General features: G+C 36.8%; 3 protein-coding genes across 3 annotated transcripts in view; 1 reads left to right on the plus strand and 2 right to left on the minus strand.

The window, feature by feature from the left end:
- Positions 1 to 22,248, minus strand: part of LOC134811276 (m7GpppN-mRNA hydrolase-like) — an 82,418-nt gene that overhangs the window by 48,648 nt on the left and 11,522 nt on the right. The window lies entirely within an intron of this gene.
- The window catches only part of LOC134811277 (GTP-binding protein 10-like), a 79,821-nt gene that overhangs the window by 46,053 nt on the left and 11,520 nt on the right, over positions 1 to 22,248 (minus strand). The window lies entirely within an intron of this gene.
- Positions 504 to 20,579, plus strand: LOC134811077 (palmitoyltransferase ZDHHC5-B-like). The gene is made up of 8 exons (XM_063817787.1): positions 504 to 736; positions 893 to 1,023; positions 1,394 to 1,548; positions 2,325 to 2,488; positions 3,971 to 4,073; positions 5,666 to 5,757; positions 19,035 to 19,161; positions 19,365 to 20,579. Exons 1-8 carry the CDS (start codon positions 663 to 665, stop codon positions 19,371 to 19,373), a joined length of 855 nt encoding a protein of 284 aa, XP_063673857.1. The 5' UTR covers positions 504 to 662; the 3' UTR covers positions 19,374 to 20,579.

The following is a 22,248-nucleotide window of genomic DNA, read 5'->3' on the forward strand; positions in this document are numbered from 1 at the left end:
ACAAAATAACAATTTTGTTGAAATTTGGTCAGCTTACGTAAACACTTATGTTCTACTGAACCTAAATTAGTTTGAGCAATTTCGATGGTAAGAATTTGACTTATCAACGAAATTTTATCTATTTTGTCATTTTTAGACCTCTTAATCAAGGCCAATCTCTCCCAACTAATTTAGGTTCGGTAGTTAAGTATGATTGGAAGGTTCTGACAAATTTTCAGCATGATTCATGTTCAGAAACCGAAGATATGACAAAATAATACGACAAAAATCAACGAATTTCGTCAAATTACGCAACTTTTAACCCTAATTTTGCTCCAAAAGCCGCGCACCATCAAATATGGCACCTAGGCGAAACTCACTGATCATTCCAAAAAGGTATGACAAATTTGGTACTGTAAAAATTCTCACAGTCTCTAGAAAACAATGGTACAAAAATTGTGAAAATCCGAGCAAGTTTATTTTTATTGTGCACCTCCTAATTATATCTTATTGATTATCTGTTTAGATGTTATCAGCTGTTCATGATGCAGGATTATAGAATCAGAGTGCTCTACCATCATATAATTGGAGTAGGGAGCTGATACAAACTTCAAGACAAGCTGGCGCCCAACTACGAGTTACAATCGGACCCCAACTTCCAGGGTTGTTCAGCAGACGGTGGCATGTGCAAAGCATTTCCTTTCATCGCTGCAATGGTCATACTTATTGTCACCACTGGAACATTTAATGCATTCACGTAAGTTTTAAGTTGCGGTAGTTATATTATTTCTATTCAATTCTTTAGGTTTTTATCAAATGAATGTATTGAGTCAATACAAGTCTTAAAACTCATTATATTATATCTAAATTAAGTATCTGATCATTTGATGAAATTTAAATTATTATGTTTCAGGATACGGTGGTTGCTTGAAGATACATCATTCAATTTTATCCCTATCGTAGTTATATCAGAGATCATATTTCTATTCACTTTGCTCAATTTCCTGCAAACAGCATTCACTGACCCTGGAATCTTACAGAAAGGTAAGATCGATTATCTAGCTATTATTTAAATTATAAACTTACTGCTAAAAATAGCTGAGCCTGTCTACATTATATTATATATAATAAAGATTACAAGACAATGTAGGGTGGACTAAGTACTACGTTCTAATATTTTAAATGTGTTGTTGAAATAATATTTAAGTAGTAATATTTCTAAGCATTGGTTTGATGTTTTATATCAAATGATACATTATGCATTATATATTTAAAAACACATTTATAACATGCTATGTAACAGCATATTTATACTCTCATGCGTGCAGTCAACTTATCACTTCATATTAAACAGATATAGATATAATCTATAACTAAACGTCACATCAAAACGACACTAACTTATGGGTTTCAGAGAACGAGGAAGAGAGTGATAACGATTTCCACACCCCTCTCTTCAAGAATGTAATAATAAATAACACGACAGTGAGGTTAAAGTACTGTGACACCTGTCAGTTCTACAGACCTCCCCGCACTTCTCACTGTAGCATGTGTAACCGGTGTATCGAGGTAAATAATTCCTTATCTTTTTAGTATCACCTTATATTTATCTTACTGTCCTCATAACTTGTGGCATAAAAATGTGGGGAATGTCTCCTCAAAAACTGATTGATTGTCGTGGTTTCGTAGTTATCTGACAAAAATTATGATACCTATCATTATCATTGATTAGAACACAACAGAGATTGATTACTGATTGTATAAAGATACCCAAAAAAGGAAAATTTCAATGACCGGACATTTTAACGCCCATCAGAATCATCGTGCACTTTTATTTGACTTTATTGCAATTTTTACAAGCCCTGAACAGTGAAAAGGAGGCCCGTGGTTCAAGTTGATAACATCACACTGTAACTCTATCCCTGTATTTAACCATGATACCCCCCAGTGTTTCACACTATTTCATTTAAAAGGTTCTGTAATCAATTCTACTCATACCGTAAATTCCATAACTGCTACTTCATGTTTTCTGGTATATTGCATTACAGCACACAGATTGTATTAGTCCCTCGCCAAATCTCAACCACTCCAACCTTGCCTCAGTGTCTACCGTGGTTCAGGGTCAAATATCAATAGTTCAATTCGTAAATTTTAAGTTTAATATACTTAAATCAAATAGACTTTAAACATAGACGTCTTACAAGATAAACCTTTAAGATAGACATTTAAGATAGACTTTTAACATGTAATTTAATGCTGAACTTCTAAGATATGTGTACTGCTCAATGTGCTAGGTCTGTTAAAACTAATTAAGACCCCCACTAACCTCCTCCCTTCCTCCGCAGAACTTCGACCACCACTGTCCCTGGGTAAACAACTGTGTGGGGAGGAGGAACTACCGGTTCTTCTTCTGCTTCCTAATGTGGCTATCTCTCCACATACTCCTCACTCTCTCACTATGTATATACCGGTGTGCCAGTGTCAGGCCGTTATGGTCCGACATTCCGAGGTAACAATTTTAGAAACTTCTCTCATTTTGTGTCACATTCCTTTTAAGTTCTAAGGTATTTTGTTAACTAAACGGCTGAAGATGGTAAATTTTGCAATGTTTTCTCATCAAATTTCATGGAATTTTTTGCCGCGCTTTAATAATGACCCGTCAATTTCACGAACTGCTTTACATGGCATGGCCTGGTATCGAAAGAAACATGCGCTGTTATGAATTTCAGGGTACTCAAACCAATACGTCGCTACTTGAAATATTTGTTAAATGAATTGTTCGACTCTTAGATGCCTACCGGAATGAAATGACAAGCTAATCGAACCAATATGTTATATTTCCAGATAGCTCTTCACATGGTACTCCTAATTAGTAATTATCCATTGCCAATTAACATTAAGGAAGTTGCGATGTATTGCATATTTCTACCTAGATAGATCATTATTGCTATTTTTGATAAAACTCACGTAATAATGGAGGAGATATATTTGTCCGAGCTTGTGTGACGCATTACAAAATGAGCTGTCATTCATAAAGTATGAGATACAGGTATTATGCGAGTCTTGATTGCCGAGAATATCGATCAGCCCCCTGGCTTTCAGCACACGTACAATACATGTACATGAATTATCCAAGCTATCACGTACGTCATACACGTACTGTTTGCTAAGGAACAATTTTAAAGGTTTAAAAATTGCTCGCTTCACTACGCATGTTGTGTTTTCTTAGCACAAGGAAGGTTCAGAGTGTTTACACACAATATAATATACCGGCGACAGTTCCGGCTAATTTCCACCTACTCATCATGCTGTACGAGGTATTTTGGACAACATGGAATGTTTTAAAACTTTAAAAAGTTAAAATATATTGTGATCCCATTTAATGAACTGTCAGGTAGAAATTGGCCGAACAATTAATGGAATTTAAATCTGTAATACGTAGTAATATGATAAACCCTGTCACGGATCGACTATAGCTAATAAATCAGAATATATGTGAATAATAAATAATGTAATAAATTAACTGTATGAGGCTGTAATATATAATGTTACAGTCTAATCTCCTACGTTGATAGCTTCACATTATTATATTGATAGCTTCACATTATTATATTGACAACTTAACATTATTAAGCATCACAAACTAATAAAGTTAAAGTTATAACTCCTCTAAAACCCTTTACAGCTTCATAATAACTGCACATGATGATATTGTGTTATAAATAGTCACAAATTAACAATTATCTACAAAATAAAACTGATTAAAAATATGACTTGTTGAACCTTTTTTAGATGTAACCATCAATTTTACGCAATGTGCACGATTAGTTTGATCGGCCTGGCACATATTGCAGCGAACTATTAACTGTTCAAGATCGAGAATTGGGATATATATCAAGACTCATATATTATTCAATTTCTTAACAGATATTTCATATAATATTTAATATAAGCATGATTTTAACTTTGACCTGACATTGTTATATTTCAGTTTAGTGGTGGCTATAATATGTTTTCTAACGGTGTTCCCTATAATCGGTCTACTCAGTTTCCACATAGCTCTTATAAAAATGGGGCTCACTACAAATGAACAGGTTTGAAACATGATTGTTTACATATCATATAATATACTGTTATATTATATTATTATTATATTACATAACTGAACCCCGCCAGATGTTTAGTTTCTGAGTTTCTGGTTTCTTAATGTTTACAAATAGTTTAGTGCATAACAATACTACACACTTACCGTGTGGTTGACGGCTGTATTTATTTGATTTAATGTAAAATAAGTCGTCCCCCTCCCGATCATAATGTGCTTTGAAGAAACTGATGCATGTGAAGTGTCTGAGCGAGTTGTAACGGTCCTGCTGATCTTTTCGTGACGTCACAGAAATATCGAGAAAAAGAATGTAGCGGTGCGGTTATCACATGAGTTAAATAGTGTATTCTAGTGTTGCTAACTATGTGATTTGTGAATAGTATCATTACACACATGATAGAGTCGGAGCTGCATTTCATTTGCCTGACTAAGTGTCACGTTACAATAGTCGAGCAGTGTCCGACAGCTTTCTCCTCACAGAGTCTGAGGGGATTGTGGTTTTGGGTACAGTTAGAGTAATTATAGGATAAGGAGACAGGTAGAGGGCAGTGAATTAATCTAGTAATTTGAAGGCTGTTTTTGTTGATATTTAGCTCAGATAAATGCTTTATACGTAGGGGTAATGTGCCCCTGTTTTAATACTTTCAACACTATTATATAACAAATAATTTGAGCCTGAAGAATGAAGATGGCGTTGACGCCGAAAATTTGCCTACATTCCTAACTTCCTGTTTTATTTGTCCTAGTGTCTCTTCCAACCGGATATTTTCCAACTATCTGTAATGTGCCCCTGTTATACTGGTTTGACAGTATATGAAAATATAAGTCACAGAAAGACATTTGACTGATAGATATTGCTGATAATTTGACTGTGTCTAAGCTGAGGAACTGTTGAGGGGTGGTAGTGATGGTACCACCCCACAATAGTTATTGTCTCTGTAACAGACAACCATGGGCCGCGATGATATATCTAGAAAACTCTAGAAAATCCATTTATTTCTTTTGTACAACTACAAAGACCAATGATACAGTTGCACATCAAGCTAGGCTAGCATGTCTACGATATTATGCTTCTTTATTTGATGAGCCATTGTGAACATTGTGTCTATACGACATACGTCTATACATTTTTTAATGTACACATTCGAAGAACAATATTTTTCAATCGGCAAAACATTATTGTCACGAAAACTTTCAATCCAGATGCAATTTGCATGACTTGAGTATCACTTAAGTTAGTTTACGGAGGGAAAGGTTTTATATCATGGGACCAAAAGTATTAAAGTAAATCTTCTTAAGTTACACATGTGTAATTACACTGTTCTTATGTGAATGTTATGTTTAAACAATAAACATGTTATTTAAATATAACATCATTCCATGACAACAACAAAGGGAATGTTATTCGCATAATATTTTATACATGTTATTCACATAATATTTTATACATCTTATTCACATAATATTTTGTACATGTTATTTACATAATATTTTATACATGTTATTTACATAATATTAAATCATGTTATTTACATAATATTAAATACATGTTATTTGCATAATATTAAATACATGTTATTTCAGGTGACACATAAGTTTAGTGGTAGTGATAACCCCTACTCACACGGCTGCGCCAAAAACTTTATCAACCTCTTCTGTAAAGCCAAACCTCTCAGGTAAAAAATTTATTTTTAAAAAACCTCTCAGGTAACATTCTTATCAGTCAATTTACTTTTAGTTTTTTATAAGGTTTTTTTAGGTTTTTTTATAAACTTCTGCAAACTTTAAAATTGAGTGCGAGTGTTTTTCTGTGTGTGTTTGCCATGATATTTATTTAAAGGCCAGCTCTCTTATATTACAGTATCTGACGTGTCACTCTTGAGAAACTATTAAATGGTGCTGTCAAACCACGAATATCAATTTTAACCTCTCATACGACCTCTTATATTTCACCATTTCACCTTGAATGATATTATAGCATGGCACGTTAAATGCCTTTAATATATTACATAATCCGAGTAACCACACGATCCCTGAAATTAAAATACTAGTAATATGTTTAGTGAGCCGGCGCTTAATTTGTTCAAATCATCTTGTCACGTTTTTAGGGCTTCTCCGCTTGCCTGGCTTGATACTTGGGGAAGATTAAATATATCCCGTATTATATTATAATGTATAAGAGAGAGAAATATAGAGAGAGTGAGGCAGACTACATGTATTGGTAGTTTGGTGCACGTGGGGTGGACACGTGGTCTGTGCAGACAATATCGTACACAAATTGTGCACGTAGATTGTGTGTTATAATGTATTTCACACACTATAATTTCCTGGCGGCTGGGCGTGGTTCACCTGGTGTCAAGTACTATCTGGTGGACACCTCTAAATTAGAGGCTTCACTCTCCAGTTTAACACGCTGTATACTACTAGATTCTAGAGAGAGAGTCTAAAACTATAGTGAGAGAGTCTAAAACTGTGTAACACCGTTTAGTACCACCCTTATTCTGGAACACTGAGTTCGGTAATTATTCTACATTTGAGTACATATTATTATATAATAGTAGTTGAGTCACGTGTACACGGGAATTGTGTCATCATGCTGTCTATGTGATGCCTCTAAGTGTGAATACAGCTCAGCGTGTATAATATAGGGAGTATATATCACTATATAATAGTATGTTATATATATATATATTATACTATATTATATTGTAGTGCACATCTGATGAAGACTTTTTATGTGTTAAGAGCACGTGCCATGACAGAGTGTGGGTGTGTGTGTGTGTGTTTAATGTTACATTATTATAAGATGAGTATTGAGAGCTTGTTGTGGAGTTAATAAGGTCCTAATTATCAAAGCTGTAATTAGCGGAGCTGTAAATGGGGAGAGTGAGAGAGAGGGGAGAGAGAGAGAGAGAGTGTGAGAGACGGAGAAGAAGTGATACACTTTAGTATCACATTTGGGGTGCAAAACCATCAATTTAACCACTGTCCACTAACCATTGGCCGATTTAAAAAGAAATTGTTTATTGGCTTCGGCAGAGTTTTTGGAAACTACCGAAAAAAAACCAGCCCCATAACTCTGACCGTTTTCTTGATTAAGCCGTTCGGAAATTACACACATACACACACACACACATACATTTATTGGAATTATTAGTATAGTTGAGTGTTTTGATTCAAAAGACAAAAGAGATTCTGATCTAATGACTGTCATTGACTCATTAGTTATGACACGAAAGTGGTCAATAAGACTGATGATCGGTAATTCTCCAAAAGAAAAACGATTGTTTATTCAATAAAACAATTATTTATTCTTACGGCACAATCAAACACTATCGACGGTAAATAATTTTACAATAGACTGAGGACACGAACTCGATAAAACAATAGACTTGTTGTGTGCAAACTGATTCTACAGAACGCAGATAATTTTAGCTGATAAACATATTAAAAAGGATTGTTCATGTAGATTTTGTATTATCTAGATAGTACGGAGGTAGGGACGATTAAGTTAATAAATATCGTACGATGTTCATTTCGTCCAGAAAAAAATTATCGATTTTGAGTTAGGCTAACGATCATTCCTTGAATTGTGGAATTCCCAATAACGTTGAATATGCATATCTTAAAATGTAATTTATGGATATCATTGGGTTATATTAGCATGATACTTATATTAAGATATTAAAGTCTTATTATATCTCGGAAGTTGTTAAAGCTCTTTTCCTCGTTTCGGGTTAAGTTAAATTCATTGAAGTTCATTATTTATAATGCTGCGGTAATTTCACAAGGAATGTCGGAACTATTTTAAAAGATATAAGGAAGAGGATGGAGGCTCACCATGTATTGGCACTAAACTATTGTAATAAGATCAAGTGTACTCAGCTTCAGGTGTACTCAAGTGTACTCAGCAGCCACATTACTCATGTAATGTGTAAAGAAATATTTAACATACATTAACAAGTTTAGGAAATTCCATTTCCTTACTTTCCAGTTCTGTTCACCCAAATTCCAACAAATGTTTTTAAATCTATTCATTGGAAAACCGAGTGTGTGACAAAAATGTGTTTAGATATTCCCCAGTAATTGTTACCACTCTAGTTACGGAGTCGGGAAGTTAGCTAATTGCAGTTTTTAATTGCAGTTTTTAATTTGAGCTACTTCACTGCCATTACTCCACTTACTACTCCTTTCGTCCCCAAAGCTTCCCTTAACGGAACTTATACTGACAAACTTGTTAACAACCCATGACGTATCATCACCAATATTGCTCCATGTCTCAACAGAATATCATTAGATGGAGATAGAGCTCGCTCCCATGTGGTTATGCGGTTACAATATGTTGCGACACACCATCTGTCACTTAGTCTGTAACCCTTTGAATATTTCTACAAATACTTGGGGTTGATTTGGGGTTGTAACTGGGATAGAACTTTACCTGTTACCCTATAAATATTCCTGTAAATACTACTCGCATATTTGGGACATTGGAATATAAACGTTTTTTAACCGATGGTGGGTTTCGAAACTATTTCGCTTATATAATATTTCTATTAATATCTAATATGGATTCTGGTACAGAAATAGAAACGTTGGTGGCGTGATTAATTCCGGGGTCCTTTTAAACGCTTTATTACGTCTTGGCGCGTAGTCGACAGGAAATTAATATTCTAATATTATTAATAATTGGCATAATTACTTGTCTCTGCTAGTGGGTAGATAAAGCGTATATTATATACGTTATTATAATTATGTATGTATCGTGTCAAGGTTATAATGATGTTTGCAGTTGGTTGGTTCTTCTCAGCTCAATTTAAACTGACCTATAATTAGAACAAACATTTCTGATTCATGTATTTCTCTATCATTACAGCTTTACAGCTGAATCGACTGAATCGGAGTAATGCGTTATACTGTACAGTAAAAAAATGGAGAGTCATATCAGGAAAATTGACAAACTAGGTAAATTGGCAAAGTGCCATTTAAAAATTAAAAGTTTAAAATTGTCTAAATAATTATAATTTATAGCTTGCGGTGAAGGTAACTCCACAGTTCACATTATAATTAGTAAATTTGTAATTGGTTGATTCTACACATCACCTCCCCAGTTTCCACATTGGTCAGCTTCCCACAAATAAGTTATGGCCGGGCACACGGTACTCTGCAGAATTATTAATCTAGCATCCTGTTTGAACACTCATGGTTTTTAAAATTTCTAGTATGAATACCGATCTCAGATCTGTTAGAGCGTATTTAATAAAACAAATATTTAATAATAAAACAAATATTTATTTTTACGGCACAATCAAACAATATCAATAATAAATAAATCAGGGGAGGTTTGAAGAGGTTTCAAGTGCCGAAGGCCACTGCTTATCTTTAGGATTTGAGAGTGACCTGTGCTTGAAACCCCCTCAACCATCCACTACGTCAATATATACTAATTACAGTATACAAATATAGAAAAATATAATAATCTTAAATTACTTATTGGTTTAGTTTGGTGACAAAGGAGAGCCCAGTTGAGTTTTAGTTTAGCTTTAGGTTTTGAATCACAGTTTAAAAGGTTAGCCATGTTTCATGGCAGAGAGAGATATCATGTGTGCATAGCCGTACCGGATGTAGAGTTTGAGATATAATATAGATTAGTTACCATGTATTAGGGTCATCTCGATTTTGGAGGGATAGCAAGTGCTTTTTAAGGTTAGATTTAATAACACCTGACGAAGCTGATAAGTCTGAATTCTTGGAAGAACCCGGGATTATCAACCCATCTACATTAGCATCACATATTTCGAATACATAGGGGCTGAGGTCATTCCAAATTTTCGTAGAGGTGTACAAAAAGTTCTGTTGGGAGATATCTAACCTCAGTAATGGGACAATCAGACGAAGTTTTTCATTTCTAGGACAGAACTTGAAAAGATCTTTAATCGACTGGGGGACATCAAATTTAAGAATTTTGAATAATTCCATAAATGTATGGTACATGTGCAGATTCTCCAGGTTCATAATTTTCTGCTCGGTGAATAGCGGTTTAGTGTGTTCAAGACAGTAGTTCTTGCTAGCCATATGTTCGTTATAAGTTCTTGAACGTGCACAGGTTAAATAGTATTCTTTATGATCAAAATTGGGAATGTTACCAAATAGCAGTCTTATACATCGTTTTTGAATTGCAAAGATTTTATTCAGCTTATGTTTAGGGATCCCACCCCAGCAACTTATACAATAGCTAAGATGTGACATAAAAAGAGCATTGTATAGTTTCAAATATTCAGATTTGGGAATGAATTTGCAAATTCTCTTAATCGATACATTACTGGAGTTCAGCTTTAAAGATAAATGATTAAGATGTGGTTCCCAGCTTAGCTGTTCGTCTATTATCACCCCAAGAAACTTTGTACATTGAACTTTTTCTAGCTTTTTGCCATCTATTAAAATCGTTAGATTCCTGTTAAAGGGCCGTGTTCTGGCACAGGTCTGTGTTGCTCTTGACAAACCTGGCTGAAAATGCATATAACAACTTTTCCCTGCATTTATATGTAACTTGTTAGACTCCATATGGGCAATTTCGCGTCAAGTAATTCACCATTTGCATAGAAATTCTAGATTCTAATGGTCCCAGAGGGCCATCTGAATATTATACAAGCATGAAAAGGTGTTACAATGCAAGGTGGAACCATTTGCTTGATGATGCAAAAGACCGCAACCTTTCATGAGTTGTAGTTCATGAGTTATGGGCGTTTGAAAATGTCAAGTAATTCACAGGGCAAAATTTACACTATTTATAATTCTGCAGAAACATCACGTTTTGTGCCCATGTGTGTACACTGAACGTGTAATAAGCGGTGTACATAAACACTAAATCATTGTTTGCAAGTCTGTATGGTTACTTTACTGAAAGTTTATCCATGTAAACTCTAATTGTTATTTACATGTTATCATTCATGTCAAGTAAGTCACATTCCTGTGTCCAGTAATTCACTGTGTGCCTTTTCAGTGCAGATTTTGCTGCTTTAAGAGGTTCTTGTCTGCACCCTGCTTTGTAACTTACGTTCTTTTGAGTTAATAAAGAGATATCAGTATAATTCATGATTTTTCAATTTCTACTAATTTGTTAATTGGCCAATTACTGTTTGGCATTTTCTATAAATATGCCTCGGTGTGTCAATTAGGCATAAGTTCATAATTGTTGAACATAACACATTAGCATTATTTACAAGCAAATAGGGTGACTGATATATGTTGGACGTTGGTTCAGTGCAAACTCAATGCTAGCATACACTATGACCAGCATGGTGCATGTCAAGTAATTCACATTATTGTGTCCAGTAATTCACTGTGTGCTTTTTCATTAATATTTTGCTGTTTTAGTTGCTTGTCTGCATACTGCTTGATGAATAATGTTCCCTTGATGAACTGGAGAAACCTTGGGTTGGCACCATCAGCATACCCAGGATATCAGCAGTCCACATGGCTAAGTGTGGCCTTTAAGGAACTATTGAATCTTGGAAGCTTCCATGAGAAGGCCCATTGAAACCTATACACTACTCACTGTGTACCTTGCCAGTAACCCCACCAGCAAATCAGGCTTCCATTTCAGCTCCTATTCCTGAAGTTGTGGCTGATTCCCACGAAAGAGATGATTTTTCTATCGTAGTGATGATTTGTCTATCGTGATGATTTGTCTATCGTGATGATTTGTCTATCGTAGTGATTTGTCTATCGTAGTGCAATTTGAGGATACAGCTGGAAAGGTAAAAATGAACTATGCTATGTTTGTCAGAATGTAGGAGAAGATGGCGAGGATGTAGTGATCAATAGTTACCTTAAAGTCACTAGCAGTAAAAACTCATGTAGGCAGGAGGGAAGGCTGTTCAAGAAATATCCTGATGAGGAGAGAGCAGTACGATCTCAGTTTTTGGCACAGCTGCCAACCCCAGAATACAAGGCTTCTGGAAGAGTTTTGTTTGATGACTGTGTTGGTTTTTCTGCCCATTAGAATTGTAATGTTATGAGGGACAGTATACTCGACTTTTTATTTTTATCAGCATGTATAGTAGTCTGTATCATATCCTGGAACAAAAACGGCACCAAAATTTTCACATTTTTTAAAAGTATTTTTAACAATTTTTATTGCAATTACTAACATTTTAATGGGGTTAAATTATCAAAATTTGATATATACATTTCTTTTTATCAGCATGCATAGTAATCGGTATTATATCCTGGAACAAAAAAAGGTAACCACAGTTTTTACATGTTTTAAAAGTATTTTAACAATTTTTAATACAATTAAATTTACCATTTTAATGGAATTAAATTATCAGAATTTGATATAAACTTGATTATTTTTACCAGTTTCAATGTATTATTACTTATTGACATCACTTATTGCATTACATAAATGTAAATTGCTTTATATAATTCTTTCAAGTCAATGTGAATTACAGGATAAAACTTGTGAATTACTTGACATGTGAATTACTGGACACCTATACTGACAAACCGGAAGGCCCATCCATTCTAAAAACTAGTTGATCATGTCCTGCAATGAAAGTTAGAAGTACAAGGCAGTTTTAAGGTAAAAGGAATGGAAATTTGGCACAGAAAAAAAACTTTTTGGTAATCGCTGTCAAGTAATTCACTCAAAAAATAAAAATATTTGGGAGCGAATAAATCAGAAATGGTATGAATCATGTATCAAAAAGTTGGTAATCGTTAAATGTTACCTGATGTAGCTAATAGAAAAAGAAAATATGGTTTGTGAGGAAGTTATATTCTCCAGTTTCGATCTATGTGAAGAAATGGCAGTTTTAACATATAAAATTGCTAATAATTGCAGCAATTTCAAAATGCGATAGGAAAAAGGAAAATTAAGATATTTACAAACGGTTTTTTATGTCTGGTAGTGCAAACGGTTGGCTTCAGAATATAATCAAAGAAAAGCAAATTGCTAAAAATTTTACATTTTCATCCTGGTTACCATTTGCCTGAAATTGCCCATATAGTTACTGACTTGTTTCATTACATGATTAGCTTTTTCAAAAGCTTCCTGTGCTGAACTACCTATCACAAAAATATTTGTATCATCAGCAAACAGGACGAATTCAGCCAAGCTTGAGGAGCTCACAATATCATTTATATAAACCAGAAATAGTAGAGGTCCTAACACTGACCCCTGGGGTACACCATACTCAACTGAACACTTGTCCGACTTTTCAGTTTGAAAAGCGCACAACTCCAGCAGATTACTGAAGAAGTTTAGTCTCAACTATCTAATGCTTGATGAAAGTTGTGTGGTCGCATATAAACACATCACATCATCGTTTTAATTATACAAAATACAAAGGAATTTCGAGAAATACCGGAATTGTCGATGCTCTATAAATATGAAATTAATTAGTTTGATACAATAAAATGAAAGGGTATTAGTTTGTCCATCAATTGGAAAAATTCGTGTTTTTAAAAAAATTTACTTAGCGAGACAATGTCAACTGAACGATTCTTAATCGTTACATGTAATGTGATGTCAGAATGTTAGGAGAGCTATTCCAGATCTTTCCAAGATGAGCCTCAAAAATCCACCAGATTTCCGAAAAGTATTTTTCAGAGACTAGTCCAGGCTGTCCAGGGACGTCAGATTTCATAGATTTTGGGACATGTTTTTGGTGTCTTTAAATAGGCCAAAAAGGGTTAAAACAACAGAATTTTTGCTGATGGCACTGCATTACAAATGCTAAAATACTTTTTTTCCCAAAATCACGTCTCGCTGAGGCCCTGCAGGCCTCGAGCAGAATATGAAACCTCGCTTTGCTCAGACGGAAATATTCATATATTTCATAGATCTTTTCTGAGATTCATACACATACATGCTACATGAAGAGGTCTCCTCCTAGTCGTTGGAGTGGCCTGCATCACACACATCTCTTCTACGGCGTAACATGTTCCTCCATTCCACTCGCTTTAGAGCCAACTGTTTTACTGCATCTCTGCTGATGTTATCGACACCTGTAAATTCAGCCGCATCCTCGAGTACACAGGCCATCCAGCCTTTGCGGGGTCGTCCTCTCAGTCTCTTTCCATAGTTTGGTTTCCAATCCAGTAAGAAATTGGGAAACCGTGTCTCTGGCATTCTGACAACATGTCCGTACCACCTTAGTCTAGCCGCACCGATGAAAGTTTCGATAGACTTAATTCCAGCACGCCTGAGAACTTCTTCATTGGAGACATGGAAGAACCACTTTATCTTCAAGATTCTTCTCAGGGAGGTCAGATGGAAGACCTCAAACCGTTTCATCTGCTTCTTTGTTGTGTTCCACACTTCAGCTCCATATAACAGAATAGTAATAACAGCAGCCTTGTAGATACGGATCTTGGTGGGCGTTCTTATAGTTCGACTGTTCCATATCTTCCAAAGCTGATGGAACGCACCATTAGCACGCTGGATCCTGATGTCAAGATCTCGGTCAATGGTACCATCCCCACTGATGTTGGCACTAAGATAAACAAAGTTGCTGACCTGTTCAACAGGTTCTCCCTCCACTGTTAGCTTTATACTGTCTCTTTCGGTGTAAGGTCGCTGGGACGCACACTTGCTGATCGCCATGCATTGTGTCTTTTTAGCGTTGATCTTTAACCCAGCATAAGAGGTGTAATAAGCTATAAGATCAGTGGACTCTTGCAGCCCTTCTTCAGTATTGTCCATCACTGCCAGATCATCAGCGTAGTCACTATCCATGATAACTTTTTCATCTGCACCCTTTAGTTCCTTTTGCAGTACAGCACCATGACTGATTGCCTTGTGAACCTCGGCCAAAAAGATTCCAAAGTTCAGACAAAAATTAAATACAGGAGGGCCCTGGATATCACCCTGTCCAGTGCCCGAATTAACAGAGAACCAATCAGACATTTCACCATTAACCCTGACAGCACTCATGGTTCCGTTGAAGAATGCCTGAAAGATTCTAACATATTTCTCAGGAAGTCCATAGTGTCTCATGCTTGACCAAATAAACTCTCTTCTGATGGAATCAAACGCTGCCTTAAAATCAATGAAATTAACATAAAGTGAATGTTAAACTCAATGCAGTTGTGAATAATGGTGCGGATGGAATAAATCTGATCAATACATGAGCGGTTCCGTCTGAACCCACACTGATTTTCCCTAAGAAGACACTCCATTCCAACATCCAGCCTCTTAAGAAGAACCATTTGAAGAACCTTAGAAGACGTTGCCCTAAGAGTTATACCCCTATTATTGCAGCAGTATGAGGTGTCTCCCTTCTTTCCGATAACCACTATAACACCTTTAAGCCAATCCTCAGGGATCACCTCTTCCTCCCATACCTTTTTAAACAGTAGCTCTAGTTGGCCAACAAGAGCACTTCCACCATACTTAAGTTGTTCATTAGTTATCTCATCAACCCCTGCACTTTTGCAGTTCTTCAGTTTCTTTAGAGCATAACTAATCTCATCTCTAGAAGGAGGTCCATCAGAACAAGAAAGGTAGTCAAAACTCGGTTGTGAGGGCACACCATCGAGGTCATCAAGATTGGCATCCGATAGTGGAGGATTTAAGAGCTCAGTAAAGTGCTCCTTCCACCTTTCCTTCTGACTGTCCGGGTCTGTAATAAAATGACCATCCTTATCCCTTACTGACATACCCACTTTCTTCTTCTTTTTCCCAGAAATCTTCTTTATCTTATCCCAAACTTCCCTTTGCTGGCCTTTCTTAGAAGCCTCCTCTAGAACAGTCGCTATTTTAGTAGCCCAGTTGTTGTCGTCAATTTTACAACTTTTCTTAACTAATTTATTAAGTTTAGAGTAGGCTGATCTATTGACGTTTGAAGTGGGATCCCTCCGTTTGAACATTCCCCGTTGCTCTATCAAGTTCTTAGAGGTTTGCGAAAGGTGTTGTTCTTTAACCTTCCGGGGACGCTTTCCAAGCACTTCCATCGAGACATCAGTGACTGTTTGCTTGAAATTATCCCACATGTCCTCAAGGTTGACCTCATTAGCCAGACAATCAAAACGGTTCTGAAGAGCCACGTTGTACTCTTGAACCTTAGACGAGTTTCGCAAATGTTCGATAGCAGGCACATCGTGCCTTTTAGCAGTGATCTTAGCTAACGACTGCAGTTTGATTTGCAGCCGTCCACGAACAAGATAGTGATCTGAACCAATGTCCGCCCCACGACATACCTTAACATCGAGTAGCGAGTGTTGGAATCGTCCACTAATACAAATATGATCTATTTGATTCACAGTTAACCCGTTGGGAGACCGCCATGTACCCTTGTGGATGTCTCTATGCTGGAACAGAGTTCCACCATTAACAAGTTGATTGGCTGCACAGAAATCCATGAGCCTGGTCCCATTGTCGCTTGATGAACTATGGAGAGATTCTCCACCAATAACTCCCTCGAATCCATATCTGTTTGAAGTAACTTTTCCATTGAAGTCACCCAGTAGCAGTTTCAGATCATGTCGGGGCAGTTCACCAAACGTGTCTGATAAAACGTTATAAAAACGATCTTTCTCTCCGTCATATGTTGAGGTGTTTGTCGTGTAACCTAGCTGTTAAGACCCGCTCTGATGTAGGTACATAAGAGATCAGGGAGTTCCTGACCTTTTTGGAAAGACATAGGCCAACCCCTTGCCTTTTGATACCATCTCCCCTACCAGAATGAATAAGTAGACTACCATTGTCCAAAAGTGTACTTCCAGATCCTGGCATATGAGTTTCAGTAATACCCAAAATATCAAGACTGTAGTGATCAATCTTCTGACTGAGTTGATAAAGCTGTGAAGATGAGCTGACTAAAGATAAAACATTCCAGGTTCCAAAGTACATTGAGTGTTTGCTGTAGTTGATAGGATTGGACTTGCTGAAATCAGTGTCAACATGAGCGATCTGTTGACTAATTACTCTGTTGTTATGACGAGCAACCACTCTTCTCATCAGGCCACTGGGGTCCCTGAGGCTTTGCCCAGTTGCCGTCATCCTGGTCTCACCCGACCTCGCAGAGGTAGAAGCACACCGTCCTTGATTTGTGTGTAATGTTTCAGTAGCAAACTTTTAGAGAGGAGAAGTTGCCAGCATCTCGCACCCGGTTTTTTATCGACCTTTGCCTGTCTAGATCCATAGTGTTTTGTTGCACGTCATCTGTTTATACTGGAGTCACCCAGGACAGATTACAATGCTTAATAGTAGCACCTCGAAAAGGATGTGATTCTTCATCACGCACTATGGTCATTGGAATAGGAGAGGTTATTGGCTTCACTGCCTTCACGATCACTATTCCCTGAGATTATAAATAATCTCTTGCCACCGAGATTCATAGATTTCATTTTCAAAATCACCTGGACACCCTGGACACCCATGTTTACAGACCATATTATTTACAATAAAAATGTACATTGTTTAAATTTCAGTTAAACGCATACTTGTCATACATCTCTTGTTCTTTACAATTCCAACAGATATAATTTCTTAAATTCTCACCGTACTTCTTCATTTGTAGCCCAATTCTATTATGTACGTTTCTTCTAGTTAAATTCCGTTTTCCTCAGAAAAGAATGGTATGCCAAAATTATGCCTTTAAGATAGCTTTAAACTCGACCACAAAAAGTTACAGTAAAGTGCCAACGCATGAACTCATAGAATGATTAACATAGTTGGCATTCCATTTGGTGAAACCGGATAGTTAAAGTGGTAACCATGATTGCAATTTCACATAGTATTGCCACCTATTCTGGTAATAGCGTTTGCTCAGATTCCTGCTTGTAAACAGATGTTGTAATGCTGTTATTCAGAAAATTTTCTGGATGGTTTCCTCAGAAACAACATGTTGTAGCCGTTTTGTTTTTAGTTACAAAAGTAAGAGATGATATTATATACAGCTAATAACTTGGTGCCATAGAGCGTATACCAATAAACACAGTGGCGGTTAATTATGTTTCCTATTCATTGATATTAGATCATTTCTCTTTTGTTTGTCTGTATATAATATACGTACCAAGTACACCACAAACATACAATGTTTGATGTTTATCCATGAGGGTATTATTACGCTGTTTAATTTTGGGCGCAATCAAGCTAAGAAATCTGTTTCTAATTGTTTGTAAATATGTTTCAAGTGCGCCATGACCTGATTTAAAGTGCGTTCATAATTAGGATATAACGCAACATTAACTGTTAAAAATGTAACTTGATCCGCTGAAAAATACTCCCCAGCGTAAATCGGTAAATCGATTCCTTCACACCACTGTACTATCTTATCGAAATTTCCCTTCAAAAGTACTGCTATACTGAGGTCATTGACTTGGTCAGAATCAACTCATCACGACTAAGTTCACATTTAACAAAAGCCAAAATTATACTACAGTAGTTACGAAAAAGAGCGTGCCTCCGTTGCATCCTCAGGCACGCTATCGCTAGTTTTTGGAATTAACAAATGCAGGCCTAAAACTATTGTTAACTTTTTTGATTGCGCGTAACGATGCGCGCGCATTATATTCGCGCGCAGCTAGTTCGCTGAGCTGCATGTAGCTTACCAAGATAGATCTGTTGAAATTAAACCAAGGAGGAGGTGTTCGGTGTCAATTCACTGTTATTCTTTTGTGAACATGTCTTATTACTATAGACTGGGGGTACTGAGTTTTATCGTATACATTTCTTGCAAAAATGTGCTCATTTCCTGATAATTTCCAAGAAAACCCATTCTGGTTATTGACACCTGAGATAGATTAAAACCACCTCCTTAACACCCTTATTGTTTTCACTCAATTCCCCCATCATTGATTATCCTCTGTTCTCTCTTCACTCACTTTAACTTAATAGAAATCGTCTGGATCGTTTAGAATTGAAGGAATGACGAATATGAAATGAAGAGTGTTTTTTACTTGATTGACTGAAAAGTTGACTAAAATGTTACGTAATATTGTTCAGGTACCTGGGCTATAAAGAGATGTGTAACGCAAAGCCACGCCTCACATTTCTGCGGAGAGAGAAGGGCTATAAACTACAGGCCAGCGAGGATAATGTATCCGAGTATAGCTTACAAGTTGAAAACACGGTGAGATACTGTGTATGATTTCTATTTTTAACTGTGGCTGACTTTAATGTGAGGTTGATGTCAACTCAGTAGTTGATTCAATGTTTCGGAATCTTAAATACACCAGATCCTATTCACCATTATTCTCAATCTATGTGCCATCTCTTCGTAATTTATTAATGCCTATTATTTAGGATTTCTTTTTTTTAGATATATTTTTTCAGAATGTGTGATAAGTTTGTTACGATGGAATAAGGAATTAGACACTTTAAAGACGTTACTTTGATATGCTGTATAGTGTATATCAAGACATGGAGGTCGAGTGCGGATGAACAGAATGGTTCAAGGCAGAATACAGAGAGTTAATTTGTGGGGCAGAGATATCAGGATCACACATGCAGTGCGCAATTTTAAGATAATTAATATTAGGCCAGTCGGGGGAAAAGATTTTATTGATTGTCGACTTTTAAGAGACCGAGAAATGTGACACATTGTGAGTGTTGTCCGGTAATTCGGTAAATGAAGCAGTACATTAGTTTTGAATATAAACATGGGCCATAAGCCGTACTTTTGTGCAAAGTATTTTAAATCTATAAAATCGTATTATTATCTTTTTAAACAACCTTCTTTGGAAGATGTCAGCTTTGTATGGTTATCGTCAGTATAATCAGTTGAAAGGGAGGATGTCAGGATGTGTAATACTCAATACTCTGTAATACCACACATCCAAAAACCTTCAAAGAGCAGTTCATTTTGATTTGACCGGAGGTATCCACTTCTTTGCAACATGGCCAATTCGCTTATAATCAAAATACATATTCATTGATATTGATTTTAAACTAAATTTTGGTGATGCAAATATTGCATAGGCTAACGCCTGACATTCTCTAACGATTACAACGCTTTTCATGTATAAATGTTGTGGCACTACACTGATATATTCAACTCTTGAATAACGCGTAAATTTAGGTGAAATTATGCCCGATTTCGTTTGGTATATTTGTATTTATTGTTTATGGATGTGGTTTTTATGTGCTTCGTAGAAGCTTGTAAAAGAGCAGTTATAGTTCGGTGATTGATTTGTGGAAACTTAAGGTTTGGATTTCTTTCAAGTTGAATTTAAGATTTTACACGCCCATAATTTCGTTAAGTTATTAGTAAAACTTATCTTCTGAAAGACATGATCAGTTAAGTTAAATATCGTTAAACTAAGAAATTTGAAATTATCAACTGAGTTAAGTTAAATTGTATGTACTTTTCTTCAGCTCAACTAGAGTACCTGTGGACAGCTGTCTATTTGTTTTTTAGTTCTAATTCGTGTATAATATTCTCTCGTCGCCGGTGCGGGTTGTTGTACACAGATATACAATTACATGATCTTAGTTTGTTGCCCTACTTTTTATGTTTGAAGAAATATTTTTATTGGATTTCATGAAGTAGCTGCAATTGTTTTACGTGATCACAGTAAAACCTTAATAATATATCTTACCTGTAATTTCGTGACACCGTCAACTTTTTGTCCCTCCTAAAACATAAACCCCTGCATTCGCCAGTTAAAAAGTCTCGTTCACATATTACGTAATCACTTTTTGGTATTTTCAACCCCTGATTAAGGAGTTTTACACAATTAGCCATTGCGTTAAATTGACACTAGCATAATGACATTAAAAAACCCCTCAGTGATAACGTAATATGTATGTGAATGACCCCGAACCTGTTAGTTTTCGTGAATTTCATAACATCTAGATTCTTCAGGGCCAAATGCTCAAATAATTGTAAGACCGACATTGGAGCTCAGATCACCCTCGGGATTATTCCCAGCAACTAGTCCGACTACGCCAGGCGCAGGTCACACTCACCCTAATGTTGTTATGGGATACCAACTAGTCCGACTACGCAGGTCACACTAACAGTGGCGTAACTTTGCCTGTTGGCGCCCCCTAAAAAAAAAAAAAAAAAAAAAAGGTCGGGTACTTTTTTTCTCCCCCCCCCCCCCCCTACAGCTTTTTGCGCCCCCTGAAGCAAAAAAGGGTACCCCAAATATTTTTTTCGCGTCGACCGAGCGCTAAATTGGACAGGGAAATACACAAACAAGGCGTTTTTTCAGTGAAAGGGCCTAAAATTCAGGAAAATTGCGCCCCCCCCCCCCCCCCCTTATACGGCGCCCCCCCCCCCCCCCCCGCATAGCGGGGTCTGCGGGGCCCTAAGTTACGCCACTGCACACTAACCCTAATGTTGTTATGGGATACCACCTCAGGTATAAGCTATAATAGTGCTGGGGAACATGTTTCAAGAAAAAATGGTCAGTGATAAATTCTGAAAAATGAATTAGACATCTTATTGCATTCTCAAAATCATACAGCATATTATTAGCAAAGATATTCTGAAACCGTGTTATAAATCAAGAGGCTTGCATATATTGAACATATTGACACGGGTGCAGAGTTGAGTCTGTACGGAACCTAGTAGTTTCAGATCCTTGTTTAACTTGCCGTACAGCAAGGTCATCCACTACTTTAGCCCGGCGAGGCACATAACTCCCTTATGTCAACTGTGTGAACTTAGAACTACTGCGAAGATTTTGGGTCGAGTGATTGAAGTTACGAGCCCACCTGTGCCGCATGAGTTGCAGCAATGGATAACCTATCGCAGTGCCTTTTCAGTACTTTTGCCCCGGTACTTAAATACATTCTCAATCTGTACAGTTTCAAGACGCCCTTGCCAATTGCCAAACCTGCGCTCGCTCAAGAGATCTGATAGGTCTCGCTGTTGGCTAGCGAACGGCCTGACAGATCTCTCAAGCGTGCGTGCAAGGCTATACAGGTTTTAATAGCTTAAACAACGCCCATGCACCTAGATAGAAATTCAGTCGGTCACTACACAGTGCAGCCCATCTCACTTAATATTCTAAATAGTACACGCGCGGGCCGGCACGGCGCGCGCGCGCGCTTCCCATCTTCACGAGCTGTGCTTTTATATTTTGCTTTAATCATCGCAAACAAATTTGGGGTTTGCGCGTGCCGTACATGCACAAGGCTTTCCTTCCGATGCCTGAGGATCAGTTTCCGGTGACCGAATCCGTGATACTGCTTGTGCTCATTTTAATTT

This window comes from Bolinopsis microptera, chromosome 2 (assembly GCF_026151205.1).
Source record: "Bolinopsis microptera isolate Bmic1 chromosome 2, MBARI_Bmic_1.0, whole genome shotgun sequence".
Taxonomy (NCBI): domain Eukaryota; kingdom Metazoa; phylum Ctenophora; class Tentaculata; order Lobata; family Bolinopsidae; genus Bolinopsis; species Bolinopsis microptera.